The sequence below is a fragment of the Sander lucioperca genome, chromosome 22 (genome assembly GCF_008315115.2).
Source record: "Sander lucioperca isolate FBNREF2018 chromosome 22, SLUC_FBN_1.2, whole genome shotgun sequence".
NCBI lineage: Eukaryota > Metazoa > Chordata > Actinopteri > Perciformes > Percidae > Sander > Sander lucioperca.
The window spans coordinates 14,901,555-14,921,506 of record NC_050194.1 but is presented as its reverse complement, the minus strand read 5'-3'; the positions used below and the strand labels follow the sequence as shown (position 1 = coordinate 14,921,506).

Genomic DNA, 19,952 nt, shown 5'->3' with positions numbered 1-19,952 from the left:
AGTAAGTCATTTCCCCAATATCATCAAAAAGCTTATTTATATTGCCTCAATTTGCCGGCCATGGTTCCCAGACTTATGATTGGGAACACTAGAATTTCAAAAAACAAGCTAATTACTTGCAAAGCAAACATTCAGAATACTCATATTGCAATTTGCTGTGAAGGCTGATCAAGAAAAAGGTCACATTTGCACGATTATTATTTTTAAAGTGGTATTGAAAGCAATCAATGCAGTCAAAGTGAATATTGTTCTGTAGAGAGATTGTTGACCTTCATATTATCATTTGTATACAGTAGTGAGGACATTGGTATGCATTGCAACAAGGAAACTGACAAGGAAAAAGCTGCATGTTGCTGAACTTTGTGAAGATAAAATTGCAGGGTTTATCTGTGATTGTTAATGCATTCATTCTTTGTTTGGTGCTATGTGGGGTTAAAAGGCTGTGCATTATGTCCTCTCTACATAATCTCGGCTTCTTTGGACACTGCAAAAATGTAAAATTAAGGACAGAAAATGTCCCGAGACCACAAAAAAAGCCAAACGAGGCCACATTCACAACAGTCTGAGGCTGCTCCAACAGAAATTTTCAGATTAACAGATCTATCCTTGCAAGGGTTCCAAGTTTAGGCGTGATTTGAGAAAGTTCAACAAAGCAACTTAAGTGTGATAATTTAACAAGTTTTATTTTCAGTGAGCGGGTGTATCTGAGTTGCTGTCACTGGTCGATCAAAAAACATCTCAGCATCCTTCAATCAGACTTCGAAGACAGTTAATGATGTATAATTTACTTTAACATTTCAACCTTAATCTACATCAAGATGTTTAAGAAGAGTCTTTATAGCTGAAACGTATGGCCATTTTGTGTAAGAAAGGCAATCTTATTATTTATCAGTTTGACATGAAACTGGCTCAAGACCTTTGACCAATTAGTTTAAATATTGGCCTTTTCTGACATGCCTTTAAATACGGTTGTTGAACAAGTCCATCGATGATGTGGATGTGTTCAATCAGTAATCCAGAGTGCACCAACATTAAAGCGGTTTTGTTTACTTGCAAGTTGCACTTTCAAAAGTAATGAAATAAATAGCATCACACATATAACATATAAGGATGTGAAAGAGTTATTATCACACTACAAATGTCTTCATGTTGCAATCACTTTTTTTCTGCATTGTTGTGCTCTTTGACTTTGATATGAGCTTTACGCCATAGAGTGTTATAGAGTTTGTTGTTGTGCTTGAAGGTTGTAGGTAATGCACTTTGTCAGTTTTCCTGATGTTTGTCCATTTTTCCTTTCATTTATATTTGTGATATGGATGTATGTTTTTTTTACTTTCCTGATTCCTACTGATCGTATTTGGATGTTGGGAACTATCAATCTTTCGAACAGCATTTTGTGTTGCCCGACATAGTACAGGTATCGTAGTGTGAAGAATGTTTCCTGGTATCCAGAATTGCTCCATGTTTTGAAACTCTGAATGTTATACTGCTTATGATTTATGCTTATTTTCCCTTTATTTCTAGTTACTTTGTGTTATTCTTTACCATTGCCTTCTTATTTTCACACAAAGCTGTCAAAGCAAGAAAAGGTACACTGCCATTAAAAAAATGTGAGCTAATGCATCTGCTTTGGCTCATCAATATAAATGCCTCTTTCACACTTCACTTACATGGCGTTGTCACCCAGCTCTTCATACAGGTTGTTGGCAGTGCCTCCCCCAGGTTTGCTCATTGGCAGTGCCATCTGGATACGGGCGGTCTTGGCACACTCTGCCTGGCGTCTTAACCCAGCAGAGAGGAAACACAGAGTTAGTTGTCGAAATTTAGAGTAAAATCCTGACCTTAGAAAGTAGTGAAACGGTAATAATAAGGGCAGAGAGGGTTTACAGGATAACTTTGGTCTATCCATCTCTATCTGTGTCCTTAAGCAAGTCATCATGTCAATTACTCATTTATTTGTGTACTCATTTATTTGTGTATATTTCATTTCATTGCGCAATAACAATAAATGTATATTTTCACATTTTACAATATAGTTTTTTTTACTACAGTATAGTGTAGTAGTATGTGTTGTGTAGTGTAGTGTGTGTGTAGTTTTCAGCTATTTAGTCTGTCCACCATTTGGGTCCAGAAATATCTTAACAATTTTTATATTAACTATTGTATGAATTGCAATTCATTTTTGCAAGCCATGGATGCTTCCCAGAGGAAAGAGCCAGCTGACTTTGTTTTTCTCTAGCACCACAATAAGGCTGACATTTTTTTTTTTTTTTTCGGGAAAGTTCTCAACTGTTGGATGGATTAACATAACATTTTGCACACACATTCCTGTCCAGCTCAGGATGAGGTGTAATCACTTTGGTTTTCCTCTACAGCCGTCGTCAGGTCAAAGTTTCAGTTTAGGTACAAATTTGGTTTGTTACCAAATACATATAAAACCAAGGACATTCCCATCAGTCTCATCTGTACTTTGTTTGTATTGCTTAACAAATGTTAGCATGCTAACATGCTAAACTAAGATGCTAAACATGGTAAACATTATACTTGCTAAACCTCAGCATGTTAGCATTGTCATTGTAAACATGTTTCTAGCATAAACATTTAGTACAGCCTCACAGAGCTACTATCATGGCTGCAGACTAAGTCAGTGGAATCCTATTCTTGACCCGAAACACTGGGTTAGGGTTATATATAAAACTGTGATTCATCATCAAATTGTTTAAGTGCCACTCTAGATTGCAGACTTTGCAACACATATGCTGAACAATGTCAATTGTAGCAAAAACTAAACTAAATAAGGACACATTGGATTTTACTTCATTTCCCAAGATTCTCTTGAATTACTGTTGCTTTCATTATTTTTTTAAAAGGACCTGACGGAGCTTGTGGAATGGGACATCAAGGTGGAAACAACAAACATCTCTTTCCCGGTACAACGTGTTCACTTCATGTATTACACACGCATGTCCAAAACCATTAAAATGCTAATATGTGACATGCGTAACCATCTGGCATTGGTATTCTTGTCCAGTCAACATAACATGACCTAAACTCCAATATGACCACACAGACATATTTTAATAAAAGCCTCGGCCTTGGACATTTACTGATTCCGTGTTCTTCAGGATTAATTTGTTTGATTGTCCGCTGTCCTTTCTGTTTCACCGCCCTTCCTGATTTCATCCATTTTATTGTACAGTGAAAGTCAGTACATTAATCACAATGAGAGGTGTTTAAGACAGCCAGGACATGAATATTTAGGAAATATGTAAACAATACTTACTCTTTGAATCTGGTGGCGAAAGACGCAGCAGACGAGAGAGAGAGAGAGAGAAAAAGAAAGATGAGTGATTATTAGAACCATAAATCACAAAATACCTCGTTAGCCAGGTTTACTTGTTGTAATTTACAACCCAGTTGGGCAATTGGTCGTCATTACTGTCATAGCAACAGAGACTAGTGATTATTATGCTGATGATCACTACTCTGTTTTTCTTTCTTCAAATCTCCTCTCTCCTCAGTCTGTTATTTGTCTCTCTTTCTCAGCAGGATGAGAAGCACTCTCCAAAATGCACTGATCCAATTTATATGTGCGTGTGTGTGTGTGTGTGTGTGCTTGTTTATGTGTGTTTGAGAGACGGATGAAATTAATAGCCTTTCACAGTGGTTAGCTAAACAAACTATTAGAATTGGCACTGTGGGACAGGCTGCCATGCTGCATCATCTACGGAAGTGACTGGCCCAGGTGACAAAATGAAAAATAGTGCTAAAGGACGTCCTGTAGGAGAGACTTTCAGCTTTGTCTATTTTCCTTGATGTCTGCATTCACTTATACTTTTTTATTTTACTTACCATTTGTTCCTAATGATGTCTTTGGTGTCTTAGTTCTTTTCATGGGATTTGTTGCTATAAAGGAAAGTATAGAATATCGCACAACACAAGCCAAGAGAAGGACAGCAAGCTCCTACAGCCTCATTCAGTCTACGTTGTCCCCGATTAAAGCGCCATTTTTAATCCAAAACTGTAACAAATACTACACATAACTCATACTTACTGTCTGTAGGTGATAATGACGATCAGTATGGCGGGAACACAGCAGATAATGATAATAACTGCCAGAGCCAACAGCGCCCCCTCTGTGTAGCCAACAGTCTGCACAGCTTTCTTTACACTGGTCACCACTTCAGGAGTTCGGATCTCCAGAATCCGTCCACCAGGAGGGAGGAAGGGCTGGAACTCTTTATTGATGTCCAAGATTTTACCATCAAGAAACCTTGGGGTGAGAAATGCAAATGTAACTGACACCATGTATATTTAAAAAAAAATACTAAGTGCAAGTGATGCCAACATAGCTCCCAGTCAAAGTGAGCTAAAAACTAAGAAATAACTTTTCTTCTTGATTGACTAAGCTGCCAAAAAGTAGGCTACAAGATGGACTTCAACAAAATACCTAAAGACTTGTGAGAATGGCAGCAATCCAAAAAACTAATTGAGGCCAGTTAAATTAGGAATGACTTAATTGTGATGTAATTTAGGTTAGGTCTTGTATCATTTTATGATATGAAAATTTTTAGAGCTGCCAATTTACTTCTCATGGATTTGTTGGCAAAGTTCTTACTTGTAGAGCTCCTGTCTAGATACAGCTCTATTTGTCAGCGGGTCGATAGCATAAATCATGAGGTCCGACTTGGTGTAGTCTTCCTGCTCCATTCCATCACCATAGCGATGGGGCCCGATGGTTTCCACGATAACCTTTGCTTCCGGTATCTGTTCCTGGACGTACCGTTCCAAAATGCTGCGGATTAAGTAATAATGGATTTTGATTGGTGGGATCACACTACTTTAACTTCTTAAGGATGAGGACATGGCCAACACACATTAATGTACTCTGGTACACAAAGTTACATCTTTGTGGAAACAGGCATGTACCTACAATCCTCCAGTCACAGCACTCACACCAAACAGACACATAAAAACACATCAGCTCGGCAGACTCATGCTGTGAAATATTGATTTCTGTCCCTCCAGGAACACCTGCTCACAGCAGGAACTGTCCTACTAAGTTGTGTGCATATGTGTAAGTGTAAAAGACAGAGACAGAGAGTGAGTTAAAGAGAAAAGATGAAAAGTACTTTTAAACATTATAGAGTTATGTGTAAGGCAAAAGAAAGCAGCAACCTGACTGAGCTTCGAACATGGCAGAATTATCACATTATATAATGAATAATGCTGTTTGTGTTTAGTATAAACATCTTGTTTTTCTTCAATTAAATAAAAATACATTTGGCAGACTGCTGACAGAGATAATATTACTTGATTCAAGCAAATTCCTAAAAAAAGGCTGCGCAGCATGGGGGCAAAGTCAGAATATCTCCCATTTAAGCTGCCACTGTGGTGCCGATAAGGTCACTTTTTTTTCAGGGCTCGAGCCCCAAATGTTTTGAGCACAGCAAGAAATGTCTTTAATAGTGTGTTGGCTTCAAGAGACAGAGGATGGGGGAGGAATACAAAGGAGCTAACTGGTACGACCTACAGTAGGTAACATTTCAAAAATCACCATTGCGGAAATTTATCCTACAAAAACATTCCTAGAAAAATATGTCCTCATATTAACATACAAGGATCTGAATGTCTTTAGTGCCCCTAAAACCGACAAAAAAACATGTAAAATATAAAGACAAACTACATGTGTAACAACAGCTCGGTATGTTTTTATTACATTAAAAGGGACATTGTTTCCTCTGTAACTGAGGTCTATCTGTGGTGCCTGTTTCAGTCCCAGTGTGGGTTCTAGTTCAACAAAGCACTTGGAGCTTCATTCTGACTAGGACACTTCATTATGATAAAAGCACTATTTTTAAACACAAGACTTTTTTTTACACTCTTTATAAAGTGATTTCCCCATGGAAGCAATTACAGCTTCACTCCTTCCTATGGAGACACATACAGTAACTAAGTCACTATAGAAGAACCACTGAATTTCAATACTGTATGACTTAACACCCACTCTAAAACCAAACTGTGACTTTTGAACTATTACTGACTTTTCAGTGACAATGTACATATGGACAGCATGTGTTTTTTACTGTATGACTGTTCTATGAAATTACTTATTCAGAGGTACAGTATTAAAACATAGGAAGAAGAGTGGGCAACTTCACACATAGTCTAACAATAAACTTTATGTAAGCAGAGGCTCAGTGGTTCAACAGAGAAGGTGTCCTTCAAATGCAGGTAGCTGTCACTCAGGGCACATGTTACAGCCAGCTTAATGCTATAGATGATTTATTAATATATTATATAAAAAACAAGATACAGTAGTATGTACATTACCTGAGCAGCTTGTTTTTGTTTTTCTCCACATAAGTTGGAGGGACATTCGATACGACCACCTGCATGTCCAGCTGGTTCACAACCGATACCTACACAACAGGGAAAACAAATGCAAAAAAAACCTCATTTCTACATTTAAACTGAGCTGACAGCACGCTAGATGTAAACTATTTTACTAAACCTGGTCAGATAGCACCTCCACCAGTGGAAAAAAAACGTAACATTTCAAACAAAAAGATAACATTTCCAATCCAAAACTGCTTCACGTTTGTGAATTAGTTTTCACATTTTCTGTTTCAAGGACATTCTAGGAGCCACATAAAATCGTATTGCAATTAAGTTAAATCATGTCATACAACTATAAGGAGAAATGTGGAATATAAGATGAAGGAAGTGATTATAAACCTGCCACCAATGTCAAAAATATAGATATACACACCACTATCTCTGCCTTGCTGCTGTGTCCTTGACCATAGTTGTCTGTAGCAACCACCTCAAACTTAAAATACGATCGCCTCATGTTGCGGTACATGATTGCCGTCTTCACCACGCCGCTGTATGGTTCGATGATGAAGCCGTCTTTGCTATCTTTAGTGTCTTTACCGGCAGGAGGGGGAATGATCAGCCGGTACATCATAGAACTGTAGTTACCAGTGTCTTTGTCCAGGGCCTGTAAAATAAGGTAAATAAGAATCACTACACAGTGTCATTATTCTAACCATTATCATGACACCACCACAATAACATCATTATCACTATTAAAATGAAATGTCACCATCAACAAAACACTGATCAAGTCATTGTTGCTATTATTAAAATAATCAATTCCATTTTAATGTTCTGTGATGATTAATGATTGTGAGCCCTTCTCTTCGTTGATTCTAGGTGTTTGAGCTGCTAATCAATATGTAGCGACGCCATGTATATTGATTAGTTTAAGACTGGTATGCTGTCTGTCTTGTACTTGTCAGTCACCGAAAGGCCATACTAATGTAATTCTTTTCTGGGTTTTCCCTTCCCAGTGGGGAAAGCTGCCCTGTTTGTTTGTGTTGTTTGATGTAGTACTCTATATCAGCAGCAGGGGGTAAAGTGGTGCTTTGAGCTGTATGCAGGTCTATTCATCTGTTCTGTCATTCCGGCTAACTATCAAGTCCCGCCCTCACTCGCACATACAAGCAAACCTCACATTCATGTCCAGACACAGACACACACTCAGACAGACATTGATTTATTGCCGGATCTTTACAAGAAGGGCTGGGAGTATAGACTACAGATTCCGCTCTGAGACACCACATCAAAGGTAAAGCTATGATGGCGAGAAACAAAACAAAAAAACGATTTTTCTCATGGCCAGGGAATAAGGAAATGGGAGCAGAAAAGAATAAATAAAGGAAATAAGAAGGCATACATATAGAACTGGAGGGAATAGTAAGGACTGAAGGAAGAATGGATGTATAAATCTATTTTTTTATGTTCCTACTTGCAGATTTGAGTGGTAGGATAACTTTTCAGCAATACATCTGTAATATCAATCACCAACTGCACCACAGGTGTAGTACAGTAAGTAGTAAGTACAGACCTGATTATTTTCCATTGCACCCAGAAAAAGTATACCTGGGTCCAAAATCCACATACATACAAATTCTAAGCAGATGGAAGTGGAAAATTGACAAATTAATAATTGTGGATGGTGGTGAAAAAGCTGCAGTAAAAGAAAAAAAAAGGATTGAACTGCTGGAAAAACAGTGTAAAAGTAATTCTAAAGTCATAGTTTGATTGCCTTTGTTCTGTTGCATAATTTCCTGTAACTAAAAGTTTTTGTGTGCTAATAAAATATAAAAACTGTATATTATATAGATAAGTATATAACGAATGTTGTATACAAGTAAGGTGCAGTATGGAATTGGGACATAGTTTTTGACTTTTTCAACTATCCTCCCCATGATGTGTGTTGTTGAGTGATAGTATCTCAAAAAATAAATAAAAGACAAAGAATTTACGCAAAGTTAGCAAGTGCTGTAAACAGTTCAGTGATTTTACAGCCTTTTCCCTTCTACTGTAGTATTTTGCCCATTTTAAAAGGAATTCAACAATGTGAAAGCCAAGATAAAAGCAATCACTCCGAGTCTCCTGCACACCTGCGCCTCAGTTAAAAGCATTTTTACAAGATGAGTGAATCACTTGGTAAGTAAGGCCATGTTCAGACAACCTTGTGTGAAAGAGAAATGTAGCCTCCTCATTAATGTCAATGAAAGCACTGGAAGGTGCCTAAGAAGAGCTTAAAAACATGTGGAAAAGGCAAAAAACATAATCTGGCAAAGCACTGTGTTTGCCAATCAGGCATAACATGATTGTCATAGTTCTACTGTTTATTCTGGTATTGCCATGATGGAGAATAAAACGATTGCTGCTGTGGTAACTGTCCAGAGTTGCATGATAATTTCTACTGCTGTGCGGAGTTTTGTCATCTGGCTAGTCTTCAAACTCATGAATGAATTATTTAATCTGGACTTCCTATCTTCTCACAAGTATGTCCAGCAACAGACCGACACCAATGCAGCTGTTTTTTTTTTTTTTTTTTTTTATTCAGGGCTATTTTTGGTATTAATATCCACTAAAAGAGAAGGTTGGATTTAGAATTGATCATTAAAAAGGGATAGGAAAGGCTGGAGAAAGGAAGAAGGCTATATTCTGCATTTGCTTTAGTTGTGGTAAGAGAAGTGCCAAATGTCTTGGGAAGACAAAATGTGACAAATTGGTTTTAAAGAACAAAATAATCTTTGGAGGTACCATCAAGTAGGTTTGCCAATGTGAGACTCATCTGCAATCTGATCAATATTTGTGATTTGGCATCATCTGAGGGACAAAAAGACTGAACTCCTGCACATGCACTTGAACACGTACACTCTGACACCCCTGCATGTAGCAATACACACAGATAGCAACATGTAGCCTGGTACATACACGCACGCACGCACACACGCACACACACACACACACACACACACACACACACACACACACACACACACACACACACACACACAATACTCATTAAGACAATGTGCGTGCTTCAGACAGATCTGATGGAATTAGTTATACTTGAGTGAAACCACTGAGATTGAAAATGCAACGTTCTCTCCACCTCTTGTCTCACACACTCTTTCATCTAAACGTTAGCAAATGTGCCGAGAGCATCCCTGTCCATCTTTCTAGTCCTCCACCCCCCCCCCCCCCCCAACTCCATCTGTTCATCCACCCATGAATCATGCATGTCTTCCCTACCTTCTTCTGTCCAGTTGGTTTGTCTCTCAGCAGGATGCCAGCTATCTTTATCTAACCATCAAGCCTCACTCTTCCATCCAAATTCCAGATCCATTCCTTCTCCCTGTGGTAACTGAGCCTACTAGTTGGCTATTAGTTTTCCTGTCAATCTGTTAAAGTATTTAAGGAGGTCAGATGACTGTAGAGCAGGTTACTCTAAACCAACTGCAACCTTGACACTAAAAATCCATATGCAAAACCACCACCCTCAGATGTTTGCAGCAGAGGAATAATAATTTGGTATACCAGGTTTATCAGTAAGAAAAGCACATTTTTAACGCTTGTGAAACTGTGATTTTGAAAATGACTCTTATGAGTTGCATGCTCTCCCTTATTCTCTTATCTTTCCCGTCACTCTCACTGTGTATGATCTAATGAAGCAGGAATATCTAAGAATATTCTTAAAACATGTAATAAAATATTAAAGCACATACTTTTCTGCCAGAGACTAGAGTCTCTTGTGGCATCCAGGCTCATTAAAACATATTGCTACTTCTCAGATACAGGCTGAGGGCTCTGTGACCCATTTTGGGTCATGAAAAGCATTTTAATAATACAAGAGGTGATCAAATTGTTTACATTGATATTAAATTATCCCGAGTTAGGTAAAAAAGAAAGGGGAAACAAAGAGATGTATCAATTCACAGAGAGGTATATGCTGAGGGAGAGAAACAGAGAATAATCTTACCAGGGAATCTGTTACTTAATGGACTGAATAGTTTCTTCATTTAAAGTTAACAACATGAATACAAGAACACAAATCCACACGGGAAGCCTAAGCGCCTACATACTGAGCTAAGCTGAATTAAGTTGGAAGCTGTCAAGGCTACTTTAGTGTCCAAGTCAGTACCTAAGTCTCACATTAAATTAGGGATATTATTTTAAGCAAGAACGGTTCAAACAAGTGGGGACAAGTAGAAGGAACTTCTTAAAATACAAAACAAATCCATGCAACAATATTACAAATGGAAGACTAAAAAGTTGTAATGCAGTCAGCCAACTCACATGGAAAAGATTATTATGTCAGTGTAGAATATGTCCAGCATTATTGCGTGCCATATAAGCTCTGACTTTGTCGCTCCCCACAAAGAAACATCAAGCTTAGCACAGCAGGGAGTGGGTGGACTCTGAGCCTACAGGTGGATGCAGGGGTGGAGGTCCTTTTGAAATACAATATGAACAGCAGGCAACGCCCGCAGCCGTAGCAGCAAGCAACAGCATAGCTTTCAGGTGAGCGGTGTGGCAGCAGGCATGCAGCACTGAGCAGAACTGGCGGCTTAAGTTTCGTTCCATGATTAAAAGACTTTTGGATATATGTTCAGTGAGGAGTGTGCTATCTGAGTGCAGCGGCGACTCGAGTTGGGCTACCTGAACAGGCACGTAGGCTTCACTTCTATAAGTACATTATGTTGCCCATGTTCCCATACTTTTTCTACCTACTGCAGTATGGTTTTATATGTATATGTGTGTATTTCTGTACCTGCACTTGCAAGACGGAGGTAAAAGTTTTAGCATCTTCTGCAACCCCTCCAATGTAAAGAGATCTGGTGAAAACCGGTGGGTGGTCGTTCTCGTCCTGGATGTCGATTACCACCTTAGCTGTGTTGGCTAGAACACACACACACACACACACACACACACACACACACACACACACACACACACACACACACACACACACTTTATACATTATGATACACATTTGCATTTGACATTACAAAAAGAAGATAAAGGGATGTTGTCAAAAAGAACATAGAGTATTTGGGATAAAAAGCAAACAATAAAATGAGGGATGCACAATACATCGTTTTATTTCATCATCATCACGATGTCAACTTGCGCGATAAACACATTGCCAAAAGACTGCGATATTGCACTCAGGGATGTTTTGAGTTAATTGAGAGTATCAGTAGAAAACTGCACTATCATTCTTTTTTTATTGGTGCTTTTTATACATTGCTGGGATAAAGCTATCGGTTTTGGAAGGGCACCGTCGCTGCATCTGGGGCTTAGTGCCACTCAGGACGGTTCTGATTAGTTTAAAAAAATACAAACAATGTTAAATATGTTCAATAAAAGAATGTTGGAAATAATTTCCTTTCAATTTTTTTTATTTAACAAGCAATGTGTTGTAATTTAGCAGTATACTGAAAGCAGCAGAAAGGCAGACGTGAGTACACTTTCTATCTATTTATTTATCGCAAGTAATATCATAATCGCGATATTCAACGTTAACGCAGATATTCCTCATAACGTGCTGCCCTAAATAAAATGAATTGAGGACAAACACAGTCATTGATGTAAATCACCCTTAACCAAGACCAACCACCAGTTTCAGGCCTGCAGTTCTGAACCTGCAAGTCCAAACTGTACCACACATCAGCAAGAAAAGCAACAGCAGCCGTTATGACATACCATCATCAGGCATTATAGCTTCTGCATTGCCCGCAGGTATCAAAGTAATACAATTGCACCAGCTATTACTATCTTTGCTTGCAGGTGATCATATTTCTACACTACCTGTCTAAATTGATACTGCTGTCACTTTTCTTCTCTATAGGTTGTAGAGGTTGACAAGTATTAAACTGGTCTGACAATAATTGAGCAGCCTCTCCTAGTGGAATATCTGCAGCTAAAGTTACAGCCTATCTCCATTAGGTGATCGGCAGCATTTTGAAAAAACACACAGATACGAGTAAAGGGACTGCAGAGGCAGGGAGAGTTAAAGTGTAAAACTGAAAGCCTGGTTTCAAATATCAAAATGTTCTCTACAACTTAAAACAGTCATGAATAAATAAGCAAAGTTTAAGTTTGGAAAAACATCCTTGGATATTATTTATTAAGAGGGGAGAGTATTTTAGTAATAAATAAAGGATTGTTAGCTTCACTTCCAGTGCTGATAGAAGACAAATTCTGAAAATGTGCTGTGAGAACTATAAGGAACGGACAGATGTATAGGGAGGCTGCGGTCATGACCATTGATATATTGCAGTCGACATCATGGCCTTTCCAAGTCAAACGTTTTCAAAAATAATGTCTATGCCAAGATAAAAAAAGAACGTCTCACATCAATTACACTGTAAGATGTATTTTTGACTTACACACACAAACTGCATGAAAAAAAAAAAAAATTAGATAGATAGATTAAACATTACTGTCAACCGAGCTACACATTCAGTATAGGACAAAACAATGTGCCAACAGTGAGCCTTTGTCATTCATATTCAGTAGTTGCAACTTGGAATGACTCACATTCAGTCTTATCTGGCCAAAAACAGGGAGTTGTGAATCACACCCACATAAAAATGCAACACAATACATCAACCAGACTCTGTAAAAGAATAAATCATGTGCCAGAAGGAAAGAAAAAATTCCAGGATTGTGTACTTCTCAAGTTATACTCCAAGAAAGACAATTAAAATCACATAAAGAAAACTTTGGCACGCAAAAACATAAAATGCAGACAAACAAGCAGATGCAAACAATAATCTGCTTATCTACTATAGCCATTGAGACACCAAAACAAAATGTCTATTTACAATCCAAACCTTTTTACTGGAGTTAGAAAACCGGATTAACACATTGTTAGAATCTTATTGATTTGTTGCCTGATTAAAACGTGTACTAAGAATAATTGAAGATTTGCTAATGACTACAAAGATTTGTAGGTGTAATCCCTGCAGAATGCTTTAATTAAATTCAATAGCTGAATGAAATGACAATAGAAAGAAAAAAAGGAAAGTCAGTGGGAAAAGTTATTTTAATTAAAACCGTAAACACCTGGTTTGGGCGGTCCTCACACATGCAACTGAATGAACTGTCATTTTTGGATGGATTGAAATAGGAATAGAAATTAAAGAAATTTAAGACAGAATGAAGGAAGAGTATAAAACAAAATAATATTTAAAAAAAGACTGAAAGATTTTAAGGCTGTGCTTAGATTGCAGCAGGTTCAGTTCAATTTAACCCTGACCTACACAGATTATTCTGTGCCAATGTTTGGGACAGAGTATCCTCGGGAAAGTAACGGCTTTACAGATAAAATCTACAATCTTCCAAACTGTACACCAGCTTTATTTGGTCACTTTGATCTGTGCAAACATGTTTGATATTTAAGAGATAAATTCTGGACATAATTTCACATCGGCAAGACCTGTGATAGCCAACACAAATATAGGAGGATGATGAAAGGCAAGTATTGTAAAAACAAACTGGTGTAGCCTACAGGTTTGATAGAGAGAGGGAAAGGCAGTTTGAAAGGTAAGAGCAGCAGCTGAGGCCCATCATAACATGTTTTCTAAGACAACTTGTATAGGGAAAAAGTAGAGAGAGATCCAGATATAATGAGAGTGACTCCAGAGTAAAAGAGAGATGAATGTATGTGCAAGAGAAAAGAGAAAGAGAGAAAGCTAAAGCCTGTGGCAAGTTTATCTTAACAATCGCACATAGTGGGTAATGCAGTGGGTTATTTTGTATTCCTTTAGTGTGTGTGTGTGTGTGTGTGTGTGTGTGTGTGTGAGAGAGTGTGAGAGAGAGAGAGAGAGTGTGAGAGAGAGAGAGAGAGAGAGAGAGAGAGAGAGAGAGAGAGAGTGTGTGTGTGTGTGTGTGTGTGTGTGTGTGTGTGTGTGTGTGTGTGTGTGTGTGTGTGTGTGTGTGTGTGTGTGCGTGCGTGTAATTAGAGAGAAGAGAATCTGTGAAATCTGCAGTGATGCAACCCAATGTCAAAAGTTAGTCCTGTAATCTTAGAGGAGGAGGAGATCAACAACACAACCATGCACTTACTCTTTGAGGGAACTCGAAAGTTCGAGGACACCACTCCCATGGAGTCTGCTTCTACTCTCAGAACGTAGGTAGAGGTGGCCTCGTAGTCCAGGGGCTTGGCTGTGGAAATCACTCCTGTCGTTTCATTTAATGCAAACACGCCTGGAGAGACAAGAGAGACAAAGACAGACAGCAAGAGCGGGAGAAAGAGTCGGATGAAAGAAACCGAGAGCAAAATATCAGGGAAAGGGAGATGTTTGCACAGCAGATATTTTGAACATTGTTTCAATTAGAAGCTTCAGCAAATTGGAAAAGAACAAACAAGCAACCTAACCTGAAACCTTTTACTCCTAGGCTAGGTTTACGCTTGACATTTCAAGTGTTTAATAATCGAATAAAATCAATATGTAATTTAATAGTCTTTTGTTCACTCCCATATTGAATCTGTGATCAGGTCTTGTTTTCCCAGGTTAATAAGAATAACTTGTAGCACGCTAACAGTTACATTCATGCTTTCCATGAACTTGCTCACACACATACATAACTTAATGGTATAAGTGAACCAGATATTTTATCTGCAATCACACCTAGACAGTAAATCCAGCCAACTCCAAAACTGAAACCCACAACAGGCACTACTCTAAATATACTCACCTCCCTGGTTGCCTTCGATGATGGAGTAGACGATAGTTTGATTGACAGCAGCCGCCATGATGGCTCCCACCGGGGTTCCAACAGGAGCCTCTTCACTCACTAGTGGAAACCTGGGAACGGATCAGTCAATCCATATCAACTGATAAGAAAATTAAATATGTACATGTAGACTGCGGGCCCACTCGCTCTCAAGGGTCGACTGCAATTTGTGTGTTATATCTGTCCAAATGTTTTACTTCATGCTGACAGCTTTCCGTAACTTGACTTTACCTCCAAAGATAAAGTGTATGTAAACAGTGTTTACGCTCAAAAGAGCTACTTAGAGGTTATAGCAATTAGGTAGGAAGTTATTCTTGTGTTTGGAGATATGGTGAGAGTTGGCTGCTGAACAACAACCCTTTAAAATGAACTAATTCACTTTACCACAACATGTCTTGTCTGGATTTAAATGTCTGACAACATAGATCATCAATGCATCGCTGTTGTCCAGCCGAGTGTCAACTGTTGGATGCTGAATGTCAGTCTGAATCAAAACGGTCAAAGCAGTCTCTCACAACTACCACACACCACAGTGCAAGTTGGACACAAAAATAAAGTCAGTGAGAGGTTCATTCAGGTTTCTGCAAGTTGATTCTCACAACACACTGGAGTGAACCGAGTCTGTGTCTGGCTGAAAGGTACAGAGACATTAAATAAATACAGGGTATGATTTGGAAAAAGGCTGATAATAATTAGGGCTGCAACTAATGATTATCTTCATAATCAATCATCTGACAATTGTCTAATATCAGAAAATAGCCCATCATAATTTTCCTGAGCCCAAGGTGAAGTGTTCTGAAGAAAGATATTCAGTTTACTGTTGTTTGAAACAAAGAAAAGCAGAAAATCCTCACATTTGAGAAGCTGGAACTAGAAAATGTCTGACATTTGTGCTCGATATAAAAAGTAAAAGATTAGTTGATTATAAAAAAAAAAATGGCGGTGATTTATATTCTGTTGACTAGTGGATTAACCAGCTAATTGTTTTAACCCTTAGCAGTAACATAAACTATACATGACTTAAGTTAATGTACTGAAACATACACAGCCCACTGCACGGTGCTTTAAGATGGTGTACACTTAATAAACATAAAACTTACTTGATACAGTACATTTGGAACAGGATGTCTGACAGGCCCTATTACTGACCTGAGCCAGGCAGTGAAAATACATTGCCAATGGTTTTCAAAGAGGCATGGTCTTGTTTTTGTCGACCTGCTTCTTATTGCATGTGGTGGGCAGGTGTCCCTGCTTACAACCCTGACAGCTTTTCTCAGAATCTGGCAGCTCTCAAATTTCCAGCAGATTTCACTCCATTAAATAAACCCAGTCCAGTCATTAGGCCAACCGTCACAGCTGGCTAAACATTATAACATGGGCTACCAACTGGCTAAGCTATCAAGTAATCACAACGTGATAAATGGGACTGTTGCGGAGCGCGAGAGTGTGTATATATGTGTGTGTGTGTGTGTGTGTGTGTGTGTGTGTGTGTGTGTGTAGATGTTAACTTTCAGCCTAGTCCATTGCAACTCTAACCACCTGCTCTACCCAAAACAAGCAAATATGTAATAAACCTCAAGTTTATTGAATGAATATAGATTTAAATGGGTAACAGAATTATTGTGTTAGGTGATGCAACTTTAGGAGGTTTATAATTGCAGCAGCCAAAATAAATCCTCTTTGAAAAAAAAAATAAAAAAAAATATATACACACACATATATATATATATATATAGGCCTTTTTCACAGCAGACACTTTGACTTGTCATAGCAGGAAAAGCACAGGTGTTACTAATAACATTAACGATGGCTCTGTTCTAAGTATCCGAGTCAGCAGTGGCAGTGAGCCAGCATGCACAATACCAGGACCCTGAAACTGAAGCTGCTAAATAGCCATCATGCATTTGACCATTTATACATTTTCCTATTGTGGCATGTCAACATGTCTGCTTTGAACTCAATGCAATGGCTGACATGTTTTCTTTTATTTTTTGACTATATTTTGGGTCATTTTTTATTTTTATTTTTGGGCCTTTATTTGATGGTATACATAAAGAGTGGACCTGAACGCTCCTGAAATGTTGTATTTTCGACAATATTCATAAATTAAGAAGGAAAATATGGTCATCTATGGACTTTTTAAATTATACGGAATAGGACTGTAAAAGGATTCAAGAGCAGAAGCTATGAATTCACCCAACATATAAATGAGTGTTTTTCCCTGTCCATTCACATTGGTACAGAGAATGAGAAAAAACTATGAGTACTACTAAGTTTGCATTTATTTAGTTTAGCAGTCGGCAGCAGCACAAATATAGTCCATTAAAAAATGTGGCCCTGTTGTGTTGTAGTGCATTTACTCGAAACATGAACTCATTTTATTCCTCTCTTCTCGTATTTAAGTATACGAGAAGTATAAGTATTTTGCTTTTTCTACCTTTCGTATATCACGTTTTCCTCTCTCTCTCCGATCCTTCTTCCCCACTAAAACTTTAATTTCCCACTTAAACCCACTACATTACATTACACATGTCCACCTACATTCTCTTTCTGCAACCATATCTCCTCTTTCCTCCATCTTTCCATTCACCCCTCCCCTCCTCCTCCTATTTCCCCTCATGCGGCTGCTTCCAGCCAACATCCCAGCAGACCACAGCTACAATTGTTATCCATTCCTGCCTCTCCACAATGACTATTTGAAAGGGGTGAAGGAGCACAATTGAAAGGATGCCCACACACACACACACACACACGCACACTATGCCCGGACGCGCACTCACTCGCACGCACGCACACACACACACACACACACACACACACACACACACACACACACGTAAACTGATACACTAGACTACTTCCACACACAGAATACAATGATACCAACACACACAACTGTGGATGTGTCATAACACATTTACAGGCATAGAGATGCACACAAGCCTCCATGCACATGTGTAGTTCATGGCATAGTAAAGATAAACACACACACACACACACACACACACACACACACACAAACACACTCTATGCCCGGACGCGCACTCACTCGCACGCACGCACGCACGCACACACACACACACACACACACACGTAAACTGATACACTAGACTACTTCCACACACAGAATACAATGATACCAACACACACAACTGTGGATGTGTCATAACACATTTACAGGCATAGAGATGCACACAAGCCTCCATGCACATGTGTAGTTCATGGCATAGTAAAGATAAACACAAACACACACACACACACACACACACACACACCTACACACACACAGCTCATTATCAAGCCCTTATCCTCCCTCCTGCACTCGCTAACCATTGCTGTCCTAACTACAGCAAGCTGGGCTGATACTGATAACAGAAACACACACACGCCCACAAACGTGTACTACTATACTTGTGGGGACATTGTTTTGACTTTCATTTATTCCCTGGATGCCTATACTCTAACTGTAATGTAATAATTCTAACAAGAAGCCTAAAACCAACTATGTGGTCTAAATGAAAGATTTACCTTGTCACAATAGAATTTTTATGATAGTGTAAACATATTTTTGTCCACACAAAGGGATGGATAGATGGCCCACCCACACCAGAAGCACATATTCAGACTGAATATAGGCTATAGAGCTGCGGGAGTGTTCAGTGGTTCAGCAGTGTGAAGGTATAGACATAATGATGAGGCTTAGAATAGATGCAATGAACCCTCCTCTCTGTGGGTCTTTCTCTTACAGCCACTGCAATTTATTTGTCTCACTCATTGTTTTTTTCTTCTTTTTAGACCGTCTCTTCAAATATATATGATACATAATCTCCCCCGCTTCTATTCTGTCCCTCCTCACACTGCTCCTTTTCATTTCTCTCATTCGCCACTGAAATTCTGGTTCTGTCGTTTCTTTTAATCTCTTTCTTTCTCTATGTCTCTCTGTCCACACCAAACTACAATATCCTCTGTGCCGAGCAGCGCTTTGGTTCTGTCGGGTTCTAGCAAGGCTTTTTTTCCGCACGTGACAGTCACGTTTGATCTACCATGACATACTGTACTCGCCGTGAGAAGCCATGCCTGGAAGACAGCAAGCCAAGGCAAACTCAAGTAGGTCAAATCTCATTAGCCAACATTAGCAGTCCTTGATAATGATAAACATTATCTAAGCTGGGCATATGCTGTATAATTTTGTAAACCTCGGAGGTAGCATTAACTCACACCATGTTTTAATCACTAAGTGAAACTGAACGTAAACATGAAAGCCCTGATTGTTTTTTTCCATTGACAATCGACAGATTACTTTTGTTACTAAATTGAGTTACTGCAATTCTACTTTTAACGGAAAGCAAGAAGAAAAAAGAATATAGATCTGCAGATAGCTGGGAAAATGTGGTCTGTCTCAGCACAGTCTCAGTCAAAACTACAGTTACCCAAAATAGGGTTGGCCTGTTGGACAAATAAAGTGGCCATATTATGCTCATTTTCAGGTTCATAATTGTATTTTGAGGTTGTATCAGAATAGGTTTACATGGTTTAATTTTCAAAAAACACCATATTTTTTGTTGTACTGCACATTGCTGCAGCTCCTTTTTTCACCATGTGTGTTCAGGTCTCTATGTAAGCTACAGAGTGAGACATCCTACTTCTGTACCATCTTTGTTGGGATTCGCACATGCTCAGTAGCTAGGTAAGGCTCATAATTGCTAGCTAGCTGTTTCTCTAACTGCAGTCAGTACAAGGCAGGATTAGCCGGGAGACTTCTTCTAAACGAGGGCGTACTTCCAACTTTGCGTGGAATGGAATGTAAGTAGTTGTTTTGTAGATTATGGTGAAATTGTGTG

The 19,952-nt window shown here is 38.7% G+C and overlaps 1 protein-coding gene across 5 annotated transcripts in view; it reads right to left on the bottom strand.

Moving 5' to 3' along the window:
- LOC116061225 (protocadherin-15-like) overlaps nt 1-19,952 on the bottom strand; it is a 176,925-nt gene that overhangs the window by 26,519 nt on the left and 130,454 nt on the right. For all 5 annotated transcript variants that reach the window (XM_031315263.2, XM_035997476.1, XM_035997477.1 and 2 more), the window contains 9 exons: nt 15,073-15,182; nt 14,440-14,580; nt 11,138-11,265; nt 6,773-7,003; nt 6,334-6,422; nt 4,619-4,795; nt 4,055-4,273; nt 3,284-3,292; nt 1,671-1,781 (listed from right to left, as the gene is read on the bottom strand). In XM_031315263.2, the coding sequence (XP_031171123.2) occupies nt 1,671-1,781; nt 3,284-3,292; nt 4,055-4,273; nt 4,619-4,795; nt 6,334-6,422; nt 6,773-7,003; nt 11,138-11,265; nt 14,440-14,580; nt 15,073-15,182 (1,215 nt within the window). The remainder of the gene's footprint in view (nt 1-1,670; nt 1,782-3,283; nt 3,293-4,054; nt 4,274-4,618; nt 4,796-6,333; nt 6,423-6,772; nt 7,004-11,137; nt 11,266-14,439; nt 14,581-15,072; nt 15,183-19,952) is intronic.